The 13,742-nt window shown below is 49.2% G+C and overlaps 1 protein-coding gene across 1 annotated transcript; it reads right to left on the bottom strand.

The window, feature by feature from the left end:
• Positions 1-2,246: 2,246 nt before the first annotated feature.
• M6PR (mannose-6-phosphate receptor, cation dependent) lies at positions 2,247-10,036 on the bottom strand. Its single transcript, XM_074935114.1, has 7 exons — positions 9,602-10,036; positions 5,640-5,813; positions 4,893-5,062; positions 4,697-4,806; positions 4,115-4,245; positions 3,428-3,554; positions 2,247-2,738 (listed from the first exon to the last, which is right to left on the bottom strand). The coding sequence occupies exons 1-7, from the start codon at positions 9,631-9,633 to the stop codon at positions 2,616-2,618; spliced, it is 867 nt and encodes a 288-aa protein (XP_074791215.1). The 5' UTR covers positions 9,634-10,036; the 3' UTR covers positions 2,247-2,615.
• Positions 10,037-13,742: the final 3,706 nt, after the last annotated feature.

Genomic DNA, 13,742 nt, shown 5'->3' with positions numbered 1-13,742 from the left:
GCCAATACACTGCATGGCATACACATCCCTCCAATTCAGCCTGTGAGGGGTCTGCTTAGACCTAACTAGGAGGCAGAGCACAGGACTCTGGCAGTCATGGGTTCCAGTTAAGGGGATGGTGCCTGCTCGGAGCAGTCTATACAGACAGCAGCTTGGACTTAGCTGAAACAGAAGGGACCTGAGTGAGAAAGTCACTCCCTGGGCAGAAAGCTGCTCTTGGATTAATACAAGGCACCGATGCTAGCCATGTTCTTGTAGCACCCACTACTGGCCATGAGTCTAGGATCTCAAGCAGCCAGGAAAGCAGGTAATTTCCAAGCCGCCTTGCAAACCTGAACAGTCAAGTTATAGCCCCTTCCCAGCTCTTCTATGGATAAGTAGATGAAAAGCTATGCCTATGCTGGAAAGTTTTAAGCCAGATCATTTATATCACATTTAAGGTCCATAATACAAACACAGCCTCTCTAACCTTAAATTTACAACATTACAGGAGGCGGGTTGGGTTCACCCTCACTTGCTGAAGGGGTGTCAGAGGCCTGGCACTGAACATCACCCCTCTGTTCACTCACATGCTGCTCCCATCATTTCAAAAGCACCAATAAAGAGCTTAGGGGTTACTTTTGGGTCATTTTATTTTTAAAGTTGTGTTTTTGTACAAAAAACGTTCATTTTATTTAAACACCAACATGAAAAACAGTAACAGAAAAAATTCAGTGACTTCCTATTTCCCCATCTTATGAAAAGATTTAGTGAAAGTAACAAAAGCCAAAGAAAGTAGGAACTACATTTGCCTGCTCCAATCCCAGCCAAAGGGGGGAAAAAAAATAAAATCTGCTTTCTTCCCCTCAAACCCCACCTCCCCTGCCCACTTCCTACTGGGCAGGCCTCCCTTCCAGAGAATAGGGAGCATAAGCCTCATCCTGTTCCTTGCAGTCTGTTTTTTTTCACCCTACAAAAATATATCCCCTTTCCTCAAGTGGTTCAACTGTGTCCTCTACTAGATAGCTCTCTGCCAGCCAGTCCCCTGGGGAAGCAGACTGGCTTATTATTCTCTGACAAAGGTTACCCCTCCCATGCCCCACAAAAATGAAAACAAAAAAAATCAAGGTGCCTGAATATTTCACTGACTTCATGAATCCTATAATGGTCACCTGTAGCTGCTGGTCTTCCAATGGGAACAGCTCCGGTGCCCCAGAAAACTGCAGCTCTGACTTCCCCAGCCAGCAGGGGCCACAGAAGCACCATCCTTGTGGCACAACTGAGTAGGGATAGAAACAACCCACAGTCAGAGCTGACCTGTTCCATCCCTATGGCTCTGAAAGAGTGAATCTGACAGCTCACCCAACAGAGGGCAGTGTAACATCCAACCCAGTCCACCTGCTCATTGGAACAGCACAGGGCCTGGCTTTGCTTTCTCATTACATTGCTTTTTAATGTAACAACTGGAGACAGTTACCCTGGTGTCAGCATTTGGTACAGCAGCGCTCTCTTAAATATGTTCCCCTTTTAAAAGTAAAATCTAGACTATTTCACAGCAAAGCAATTACCGTACTAACTTACACCATCATTTCCTAGAAGGACATAGTCAGGATCACAATCTTAAAAACTCCCCAACTGCATTTGCAGTAACATCTCTACTTAGGGAAATGCTGTAACAGAAATCAAGTGACTCTGCTGTCTTTAGGCTCTTGCCCTCACCCTGGAAGTCCGTTTCACTTTCAGGTTCTTGCTCAGCAGCATGTCATTATATTCGGCTTCCCAGCAACCAAGGAGGAGGTTTAAAGAAAGACACTATTTCCCTTGACCATTTTCAATAGGAAAAAGTCATGAAATCTTCCTGACCCCATTAGTTCTTCCTGACCCCTTCCCTGTTCAGTGAAACCGAGGTTATTTGGTGATGGCCCTTTGCGGTAGCTAAAAGAAATTGGCCTGCACCGTTCAATTCAGGCTACCATCAGGAAAAAGGAAAGATTGCCAAGTGGCTATTGCCTGCTCCAGCCCTGCTAAGGATCTGGCTAGAGGGGAGAGATCCCGGCTATGATTACACGGGGCAGAGGGAGAAGGCGGGCAGTGAATGCTTTGCCTGTGTCACAGCACGGAAGCGAAGAAAGCAGAAAGTGCATTTAAATAATTAAAAACAAATCCAGTGTTTCACAGATTGAATAAACCTTACAGAGAAGACACAGAAATGCTCCCCCTAATCCTAGCTGTTTCTACATCAGGATTCCCCCCACCCCATGCCCACCCAGGGTTTCTCCCTAGATCTCATTGAGGGGACTCCCAGGCCTGCCGGGCACTGAATGCTGGATAAGCACTTTTGCCATCTCATAGCTGCACAGAACTCTGGGTAAATACCATTCTTCCCAACTGCATAGCACTCTGCATAAGCCAATCACAGCATTACATTCAGAGGACATGCCCCTAGGGCCAGTGCTACTCTGAAATAGAGGATTCTGGGATAGCAGGGGGATGACACACCAGCTGTGGAAGAAGCAAATCATTTAAAGAAAACCGGAAGAGTAGAGCGTGAAAAGAGAAGTGGTTAGGTAACACCTGGTTAAGTGAATGGCCGGGGGAAGACGGAAAGAGAAAAAGAACTGATGTCTAATGCCTGATCACATTGGTAGCAAATGGTCATCCCGTTCTTCTGACTCCTCCCCCAGTTGGTCATCACCCACACCACGGTATGCAGCTGGGGCATTCTGGGGCTTAGACCGGCAGATGAAATCACAACCATCCTGCAGAAACAAGTTGTTGTACTGGGATCAGACCACATGCAACAGATTATGCTAAACAATAGCAGCCCCTCTCATGTTTCTCCTGTTCTGTTCTCCTATTGCACCCATCACTGAAGTATTTGAGAGATCCCAGAACTCTTTACAAAGATTAAATACACAATGCCTGTAATCCTGAATCCAACCACTTCTTAGGTGGAACATGGTAGCTGATTTATAGCACCAGGCAACATTATAGTAGGTCAGTAAGTGAAGAATAATATCTCTGACTAGAACTGCTGGGAGCAAGTTTTAGGGAAGCAAAGTGGAACTTTTCCCTGTTGGAATTTGGCCAGACACTGAGGTTACTCTCTCCCCATGTGAAAAGCACCATGTGAAAAGAATTTCTACGCCTGGGCAGGACCTCTGGTTTACACAGCAATTGCAGGATGGTACCTTCCCCAGCATTAGCACCATGGTGGAACATTAAGGCCAGCAATGACTCAAAGGGGAGAATGCCCCCCTCAAATGAGTCATCTGCTTCCTGCTGCACCAGAGTTCTCTTTGGGAGGTCTCGCATCCAAGAACAGTCACCCTAAGCATAAAGCTTGTGCAATCTGACAAAAATCATAGGCCCCGAGTGTGGGGCAGCTGCCCTTTTCTTTTGCCTTACAGCTGGGCTGGATTGGGGATCTGTACTGATTTTCACTTACCGCCATCAAGTTGCCGAGATCCTGCCAGAAGGTAAAATGTGGGAACTGCTCCATGCCCTTTGCACCCACTACCAGGCGCTGGTAGAGGAATCCCCCAATGATATAGACTGCAACCAGCGAAGCAAACCTGGAGGAGAATGTTGAAACAGGAGTGTGAGAGGAAGCTGAAGGCAACCTCTCCCCAGCTGACTGTCTACCTCCAGTTGGGAGTGGAGCCAACAGCTCTGTACGATTCAGAAAATGGGGCCATAAATAGCAGCTGCACCTGCAGAAAAGGTACCAGGGCTGTCGATCAGCATGCATAAACCCATCCCCAGCATTGCTGAGAGGAAGTGCTGTCTCATGGTTAGCACAGGGGTCTGGGAGTTAGGACTCCTGGGTTCTAGTCCCTGCTCTGCTACTGACTTGCCGTGCGATCTTGAGCAAGTCTCTTCTCTCCGTGCCTCAACTTCTCCATTTGTAAAACGGGAAGGGATAACGTTTCCCTCTCTCACATGGGGTATTCTGAGGCTTAATCCTCATCAAGATCTTGTAGATCAGTGGATGAAAAGCCTTACTCAAGGGCAGAGTTACAGCCAGCATTGGCCACGAACATGCAAGATAGGCCAGTGATCTGTTCTGTTATGTCATGTGCTATGTTCCTAACAAGTACAGAGGCCTGGAACAGACGCTCCTGCAGTAACTCACGTGATGAGCAGGATGGACCCAATGCTGAGGTGGGAGTCCTCGGGTGGGCAGGCCAAGCTGCTGTCCATCTCAAAGAGGTACAAACAGTCCTGCTCCTTTTCCCGCTCTTCTGATAGCAAGGTAAAGCCACTCTGGTTGGGTGGAGGTGGGGAAGAGGAAACGTGGCAGGCTAGACACAAATAAGTCCCCCTACTTGCACAGATGCTCCCAGCTTTGCCAAAGATTCCAGTAATCCCCCGACTCTGGGATTCTCACACACATGGGGAGGCTCCCAGCTGACCCTGGCCTGCCCCCTCCAGAGCTCTCCCCCAAAGCTGTCCCATTTCAGCCACTTCTAAAATAAGCCACATACCATCTCCTATTAGCTGCCTGCTAAGCCAGTCAAAAGGCAGCACAACCATTACTGGTACAGAGACCCAACACCCACTAGACAGAAGAAGTAAAACCCCTCTGGCTGCTCCACAGCCTCCCCACCCACAGCGACACTCTCCCCCAATCTCTCTCGGATTCACTCCTGCCTCACAGCCACACTCTCCTCTTCAACCTCTACACCTGGCCCCACAGTCCTCCCATGCCACTCACTGATAGAGTCTTCCGGTTGCAAGAGATCATTATCATGGCCTTCCTCTTCTCACCATGGCAGTGGCTACCATACGAATCCCCTCCCTTATAAATCAGCATGATCCAGTCACCTGCCAAGGGAAAAAACAAAGAGGGCTGCAGGTCAGGAGTGAGGTGGACTGGCAGAGCTGGAGAGGAGGGTTGAGGGGAGTCTTACTTCCACTGAAGACCTGTGTCTCATTGATTCTTCCCACCACTGTGTGCTTTTGGTCCTTTAAATTGATCTGTACCAGGCCTGATTGGGACAGAGAGCTGTTGACCTCTCTGCACACCCTGAACGTGTAGCTGTACTTCTCCTCTGGGCTCAAGCTCACAGTGCAATCAAAGCTGCGCGAAGGGGACAGATAACAGACAACTGCTTTATTGAATCCCACACAGGTTATTAGATCTTTAACATTCAGAAATGCCTCACCACACTGTCTCCATTTCTAAGGCCCACTTACGGCTTAAGCTAGGCCTTGCCTTTCAGGTAAGCTCACTTGCTCCCTACCTCTCCACTGGTGGGGCCTCTGGAAACTGAGCTCCTCTGTTGACCCCAGAAGAGGTAGACCCTGGACAGCAGCAATGCAAACTCCTCCCTTACCATCTCACTCTTGTGCCAGGAGGCATCTATAGGGAAAAGGGAATCCTGCCACTGTGTCCCATTCAGTCCACAGAGTGACAGCCGAGACTGCCATGAAAGGAGCCCATTAGTGCTGATTGTGCTGGTGATTCTGTGATGTGGGCTCCTTCCCACCAGGAAACAGAATGAGATCCATCAAATTTGTCTCACCCAGGTTAGTTAGAACCAGTGTCCCATTCTTCAATGCCCTATGAGCCATTCACTCTCTCCTGATCTGGGTCTGACTGGACAGGGTCCAGATCCCAGTCCCTGCAGTGGGCCAGAGGGTTGCATGCACTGTACCTCCTGGGCATCAGGGGTTCCAGCTTCTTCAGTAAGGCCTGTTCTCTTTTCGACTCTTTGTCCTGATCTCCTACTAGGTCACAGTGCTTCTCTTCCTGATCTGCCATCGCGACCATGACCAGGGCCAGAAGCACTAGCAGCGCAGTACAGGAACCACAGTGAGACGGGAACATTCTGTATACATGCCGTTGCAGAGAGAGAGAGAGAGAGAGAGGCACAAGAAGTATTAACACTTAAACACCTCATTCCCACCCCTATACACAAACCTCAAGGTCTTCTTCATTCATGGCTTCAAAGGGGAGGAGCTGAGGCCCAAGAATATCTCAGAGATCCTCAGGAGACTCCAAAGCCCAGCCTTGGGTACAGCCAGGGCCAGTTTGAGACCCACAAAACCACTGGCCCAATCTGCAAATCTTCCTTGACTTTACATTGGGGTAGTAAGATCTTGCTGCTGAGTGCATCAACTGGCACTCACTTGGCCAGAACAGAACCCAACATGCTTTAGGCTGGCCAGCTATTGAAACCAGGGTCAGTTTCAGACATAAGCCCTATTTATTGTATCCCAAAGGGGCATCTGTCATCAGAGACAGACTTAGTATCATTCTAATCAATTGTCTTTGCAGCTCTTGTGTAAAGAGCTTGTGGGGGACAGTGACTAGGATTAGTCAGGCTTTGTCTATTTCAAGCTCCTTAATCCTAATAATTGTATTAATTTATGTTGCCCTTCCCTAGCTCCTTTCCACCGAGAATCTGAAAGTATTTTATAAGCACTGAGTTTCACAAGGTCAGGACTGGCATCCCTGATTTACATATGAGGAAACCAAGGCACAGAGGTGACAAGTGTAAGGTCACATAAGTCAATGGCTAAGATGGGAATAAAACCCAGAAGCCCAGGTTTCCAGTCATAGAATCATAGAATCTCAGGGTTGGAAGGGACCTCAGGAGGTCATCTAGTCCAACGCCCTGCTCAAAGCAGGACCAATCCCCAACTAAATCATCCCAGCCAGGGCTTTGTCAAGCCTGACCTAAAAAACCGCTAAGGAAGGAGATTCCACCACCTCCCTATGTAACCCATTCCAGTGCTTCACCACCCTCCTAGTGAAAAAGTGTTCTGTCATCTGCTACCACTGAGAACAGTCTAGGTCCAGCCTCTTTGGAACCCCCTTTCAGGTAGTTGAAAGCAGCTATCAAATCCCCCCTCATTCTTCTCTTCTGCCGACTAAATAATCCCAGTCCCCTCAGCCTCTCCTCATAAATCATGTGTTCCAGTCCCCTAATCATTTTTGTTGCTCTCCGCTGGACATCCTTCTTGTAGTGTGGGGCCCAAAACTGGACACAGTACTCCAGATGAGGCCTCACCAATGTCGAATAGAGGGGAACGATCACGTCCCTCGATCTGCTGGCAATGCCCCTACCTATACAGCCCAAAATGCCGTTAGCCTTCTTGGCAACAAGGGCACACTGTTGACTCAGATCCAGCTTCTCGTCCACTGTAACCCCTAGGTCCTTTTCTGCAGAACTACTGCCTAGCCACTCGATCCCTGATCTGTAGCAGTGCATGGGATTCTTCCATCCTAAGTGCAGGACTCTGCACTTGTCCTTGTTGAACCTCATCAGATTTCTTTTGTCCCAATCCTCTAATTTGTCTAGGTCCCTCTGTATCCTATCCCTACCTTCCAGCATAACTACCTCTCCTCCCAGTTTAGTATCATCTGCAAACTTGCCAAGGGTACAATGCACGCCATCCTCCTGATCATTAATGAAGATATTGAACAACACAGTCCTGTGTCTTCATCATAAAACATCCTTTAAACATTGAGCTAATTGCTCAGAGAAACAGACAATAACCTTGCCATTCAATAGCAGCCACACAGTCGATTTCCCTTCCCAACCACAACTCCCAGCGAAGATCCTAACATTGACAGAAACTGATTAATACACTGACCCAAAATTTTATAAAAATCAGGTAGGGCTACAAAAACACAAAGAAGTTAACAGAAGGAAGGGCCAGCCTGTTGACTAGTGAAGTTACATGAGGGTTATAGTGAAAGCCACACTGAAGAATTCAGAGTTACAAGGTCTGCCACTAAGGGACTATCTACACTGGAGTGGTACTGAGAGCAGGAGGGAGTGGCTAGCTGCCCAAGGATGTATTCAGGGTCTTGGATGGGAAGCATACTTGGTGTGGCTACCCCTTCTTGCCGCTCACACTGCCACAGCTACACTTCTGCTTTTAGCACGCTAGCTTGATCACAGTTAGCATGGGTATGTCTACTTGAGATGGAAATTACACCTCCAGGTCTAGTGTAGACATACCCTAAAGCTTGTAACTATCGTGAGACCTCTTAGATCAGGGTGTATGGTTGACAAATAAATCTGAAGATGTTATTGTTATTGTATAGAAGAGGAAACTGAGGCACAAATAGCTTGTGACTTGCCCCCTACAAAGGCACACAACAAGTCAGAACCAGCATAAGAACTCGTGGTTTCCTGGCTCCCGTGCTCAGAACACACCTCTCTCTCAACAGTAGAAAAGACCTTTCTGGCTGGTTACCTTGTACATATTTAGTTCATGTGGTTGTCAAATTGAAAGTGATATAAAAATACTGGCGCCTTTCGGTACTTTAGCATCCCTCATGTGGCAAAGACCTCAACATGCTTTGAAGACTGCATGTATGTGGGACACCCTCCTCCAGCTGAAATGCAGCCATATCGGATGGAATACAGTAGCCATGTAACAGAACCAAGCAATGCTATAAAAGAGTTCAGGACAGGAAGCGAGGGCAAACTGCTGAGGGGAAATTTAGAAGAGAGAATCCAGTGACCATAGCTAGAGTTCAGGCAGGACACAGTATCAACAATGAATGCATAAAAGGCCAGGTGCACACCTAGTGTAACCACAGCCTGCAGCAGGCTCACCCTCGGGGCGAGTTTGGCCCAAGGATTGATTTTGAACAGGCAATAGTTTCCATTGTCAAAACACTCAAATTTAACCAAGTTCCTCTGTCCCCAGCAGACTGTTCACTTCCGGTCTGTGTCCCCTTCTGATTTATAACAGGCAGCACAATTAGTTTCCACTTTTGCTGAGATGGAAAGCCCAGGGCCAGAGCCACTCATGGCCATTAAAGATTGTGTGACTTTTTTTGGCCACAGAAGGGGAGCTAACCACAGTGTTTTGGTCAAATTCCAACTTGGATGATTATATCCTCTCTCCTTAGACACCCCCTGAAGATTCAACTGGATTTGGAGTTCTGCTTTTTTTCTAGACAGAAAACTCAAATTGTTGGGTTCTGTTGCCATGCGGCTATTAAGCTGCTGAGTACTACCCCAGAGATTGCTGCATTTCAGTAACTGGATAATTCTGTTATATAAGGACTTCAAAGTGTGTTAGGATCCATCCAATATCTGGATTTAGGAGTCTTCAGTGACCTTGTCCTCTCCTCTCATTAGTTCTTTCTCCTTTACAAATTCCTTCCATCTCTCTCCTCCATCCCAAATCAGGAGATCATGGTGGTGTTTCTTCCATCAGTATTCACCATATTCTCATATAGGAGTGGACAGATGGCCTGACAGCCAAGTCCCTTCAGCCCCCAGAATGGGAATCTGTACAATGGGTACCTAGCAATACTCTCACACAGCAGCAGACCCCAAGGCCCTTGTAGTCACCTCTCCAACCACAAATTGGCCACTAAGGTCAGTGGTGCTGCTGAAACTGCATCCCAGTTCACAGCTGTAACAAAGTAGGGTTCAATTGGCCTAAACTGTAAAGGGCATCCTGAGAGCACTTGGGATCCCCCAACCACACATCCCCAACAGCCAGCTTCTTATTGCACCCCAATACATTGCTCAGCCCATCCTCTCGACATCCACCCACCCACAGGCTTTCACGACCCCCAATAACACCACCACTGACAACTAACAGATGCTGAAAACAAATTACGGGGGGAAAGGGAGAAACTCACCTGACACTGGGACAGCGAGGTAGGTGTGGCATGAAGTATCTGCGAGGCTGCACGTCACACCGTTGCTACCCAGACACCGGTGTCTGCACCACCTACCCACAAGGCCACGTGCCCTGCCACTACCTCCCGCGGTCAGCCCCACGCACCCAAGTCGTGCCAGCCCAGCCCAGCTCAATGATCCGCACACTGCCCGCGCCACGTGCGCCCACCCTGGGGAATCCCGTGTGCCGCCCGGCCTCTACCCACCTAATGAATTATTAACAAAAGCTCATGAATATTCATCACGCATAAATTAATAACTAATTAGGCCCTCATTAACTGGAGCGGGAGCTCCTTCCCGGGCGCGAGTACCAGTGGGGGAAGGTCTCCCCACCGCTACCGCCTCCTCGCTCCCCACCGGCCTGCCCGGTGCCTCCCTCAGTCCCACCCGGTGATCCGGAAGCAGGAAGTGGGTAAGGGGCGGGCGCTAAAGCTAGGCAACAACGCGGGGCCTCAGGCCCCGCCCCTGATCAGTTTCCCCAATGGCATATGAGAACGGCAAAACATGACTCGGCCCCAGATACTTTTCGCCCAATGAGAGGTGGGGATAGAAGGCGCCTGGCCCCCAGAGCTCTCCTCATCCAATTAATGGTGACGATTCCAGAGCAAGAACGACGCTGTCTCCCCTTATTCGTCCAATGGGCTGGGAGAACGACCACGGAGGCCCCGCCTACGACTTCATCTCTTCCAATGAATAGTGGAATTAAAAAATTGGCACTTGAGAAGACCCAATGAGCGATGAGAGTCACAGAAGGAGGACCCACCCCGCAAAATGCTCTCTCCCAATGGCGGCGCAGGGCTGGTTACCGAACATTGCCGCACCCCGTCCGCCTCACGAGACCCTCACGCGCTCCTCGCCCATCATCTGATTTTCCCACCACCGCCACCCCCCACGCGCTGGGAGAAGGCGGGCGCGGTGCCTGCTGGGAGTTGTAGTCCTGAGAACCCGATGCTCGCTGGGCGGCTCTCCAGCCCGAGCGCGGGGAGGCGGGGCCGGGGCCGGGGCCGGAGGCGGGGCCGGGGCGGAGATGGTGGAAGCCCCCGGGCCATGGCAGGCCCCGCCCCCCTGGTTTCCCTGCCCGGGGGTCGTAGCGCGGGCGCTGCGGCGGGGTCCCTGGGGCCATGGCAGCCGCGGGCGGGGGTGGGCGAGGGAAGCAACCGGCCGCCGCGGCGGGGTCCGCTAAGCGCTGCGACCCCGCGGTTCCTAGGGGACGTGGGCTCGCGTCTCGCCTCTGCGCCTGGCCGGGAGCTCGCGGCCCTGCCGTGCGGTGGGGGCCGGAGCTCACCCCGGTGACCCCTCAGGGCTGCACCTGAAAGCCACGGGGAGCCGCTGGGAACCTCTCATAGCCGAGCTTCGGGATCCGCCCTGGCTGCCCACAGGTCTCTGCATGGAGACCAAGCTCTTGGGCGTGACCCAGGGTTAGTCAATAGGCCGACCGTGGGCCAAATCCGGACCGCTGGACGCTTTGTAATGGACCACAAAGTCCTTTCATTCACTTACGGTTATCATTATTGTGGTGTGAAAACGTTTCTCTGGAGTCTGGACCTCGACTATGCCTTGACCAAGAAATTTGGACCTTCACAAAAAATAATTGATTACTCCTGGATAAAGACCTCAGTGGCGTATGACCAGCCTCCCTGAGGGATCACCCCTATCTCTGTCTTACTGCCCCGGCTGTAGTCCCGGGGGCACTCGAGCGGATCCCCCTAGTTAGGAAAGAGGGGGGTGGCTGGCAGGGTGCTGTCTCTGTGAGGGCTCGGCGTCTCTGGGATCTCCTCTCCCTCTTGGTCTGAAATAGTCAGAATCTGATTATTTTCCAGGCACGCTATAAACGACACCTGTTTGATAAGGTTTTTGGAGAGGGCGGAGGGTATGTGTCTTAGACCGTGAAGGGGAAGAAAGGAGCTTCTGTAGGTGGCTGGTAAGCTTCTGCTGACGTGATCATTTTAATGTTGCTGAGGTTTGAATTGTATTAATGAGTGTTAAGGCACCAAGGGACTTGGATAGGCATCTTTATAGTTATTTGTAAATTTAAGTAAATTATATCTACACTAATGGCTCACAGATACACCTCTCCACTGTCTCCTGTACTAGCTAAAATCTAGGCTGGTCTGACATCTTCTCATGGACTTTCAGCCATCAGCTGAAGCTCAACATGGCCAAAACAAAGCTCTTAATCTTTTCCCTCAAGCCTCTATCCTCCCTTTTTCACTCACGATGGATTACGCCACCCATCCTCTTTGTCACTCAGACCTGTAACTGGGTGTCACCTTTGACTTGGTCCTCTGTCTAAATCAACGGTTCTCAACCCGCAGGCTGCATGCGGCCCAATTAGGACACAGCTGCAGCCCAGTTCAGCTGTGTGCTAAAGGCCGTGGGTTCCCATCTGCTGTGCTGTGTGGTGGGCTGTTGGCTGCCACTGGCCCCGCAGGGTGGAGCTCGGGGTCCGAACAGCTGGCTGCCGCCTGGTCCCCCACACAGCATATGTGGCTCATAATGATAAATAGGTTGAGAACCACTGGTCTAGATACTCACATCCAAGCTGTATCTACTGCATGCTGGTTCTTCCTGAATAATGTCTTTAAGATCCACTGTATAGATAAACTTCACCTTATCTCATGTCTCAACTACAAGTTCCTCCTCTCTGGTCTTGAGAAACCACTTTTTGTTCCACTTACCTTCATTCAAAGCATTGCTGTAAAAATCATTTACTTGTTTTGTCACTTTGACCATTTCCTCCTTCTCTGCATCCCTCCACTCTCTTCCCCCATCTCTACCACATCAAACACTATTTGTCTTCCCTTTAAAAGGCCTTCATGGATGAGCTTCACTTTTATCTGTCATCTCATATACACTTTTGAGATGTGACTGTTGCCTCTGTTCTGCCACTGATTCCAGCTTTCATTGCCCATTTGCTGAAATTGTCAATTTTCCAAGAACAACTTTGCACTTTCTACCATGCTGCCCCTTATGCCTGGAAAGAGCTCTCTGTAAAAGTCTGCAAAGCTGCCACCTTGTCCTCCTCAAATCTCCTCTTAAAACTCATCTTGGCTGTGTTGCCTCCAAAGTGCTTGGCAATGATTAGGCAATTGGTGTACTGGTGACTACTGCTTATTACACCGATCATAATAATCTGTTTCCTGGTACTCCCTCTGTTTTGTATCAGTGTATTTGCTCTTTCCTCCATTTAAACTACCCCTTCCTTGAATTCATTTATTTCACACAGCTAGAGGTGGAGGCTGCCAGATTGCGTGTTTTTTTATTTAAATGCAGCCTCAGGTTTCCTGTTTTGCCTTATTCTGAGCTCTTTCGCGCAACAGCCTGTTTCAAACTGCTTGCCATACACACTCCTCATCTTGGCATGGAGGTAAGCAGGGCAGAAACCTCTGTGGCTGAAATGAGTGAAGAAATAATCTATACTTCTGTATGCTTTTCACAGACACCGCCAGTCTGTGCCAACGATGTCGTGACAGAGAGAGGTAAGCAAGCCAAATGAAATTGGTGAATCCCAGAGCAAAGGCTCTGTCATATGGTATCTACAGGAGCTATGGCAGAAATGTTTAGAGCTGGCCATTGATTTTGGGTGTCCAGCTTGAGACATCTTGGGTTTGATTTTTAAAAGTGCTGAGCACTCACAACTATCGGAAATCAGCGGTAGCTGAAAGAGCACAGCATCTCTGAAAGTAAGGCCCCTAGTAGGATTCTCAGGTTGGGCACCTGAAATCTGTAGCTTGCTTGAGCTTCACTGCATGACAATAGACTGGAGAATTTAAGCCTATGTAGATTAATAAAGATGAAGGTACAGATAAATTATTGGCATATATGAATCATACATGAGTAAGGGAAAAGATCTTTTAGATCATCCTGTCTGTCTTCCAAGGGCGAGTGCAAGATTGTTCCATGTGGCATATTGTATTTTTTCAGTGTTTTCTTCAGTCTAGTTTTAACAGTCCTGTTGTGACAGAGCTTCCATCTCTTCTCCTAAGAGACCATTCCACAGCTCAACACATCTCACTATCAGGAAGATTTTCCTGGGATTCATCTTTCCTTCCATAGCTTCCTCTCCCCTCTTGCAGTTTACACCCTTCAGATATTTGCAGG

The sequence above is a fragment of the Natator depressus genome, chromosome 1, assembly GCF_965152275.1.
Source record: "Natator depressus isolate rNatDep1 chromosome 1, rNatDep2.hap1, whole genome shotgun sequence".
Classification (NCBI taxonomy): domain Eukaryota; kingdom Metazoa; phylum Chordata; order Testudines; family Cheloniidae; genus Natator; species Natator depressus.
This window is presented reverse-complemented; position numbering and strand designations above follow the sequence as displayed.

Bases quoted from the DNA above. Each gene is read 5' to 3' on its own strand.
- M6PR (XM_074935114.1), bottom strand. From the start codon at position 9,633: ATGCCACACCTACCTCGCTGTCCCAGTGTCAG. The intron at 4,246-4,696 runs GTGAGTGGCATG...CCACCCAACCAG, and splicing joins GCAACCGGAAGACTCTATCA to AGTGGCTTTACCTTGCTATC. The intron at 2,739-3,427 runs GTAAGTGAAAAT...TTGTTTCTGCAG, and splicing joins ATCTCGGCAACTTGATGGCG to GATGGTTGTGATTTCATCTG.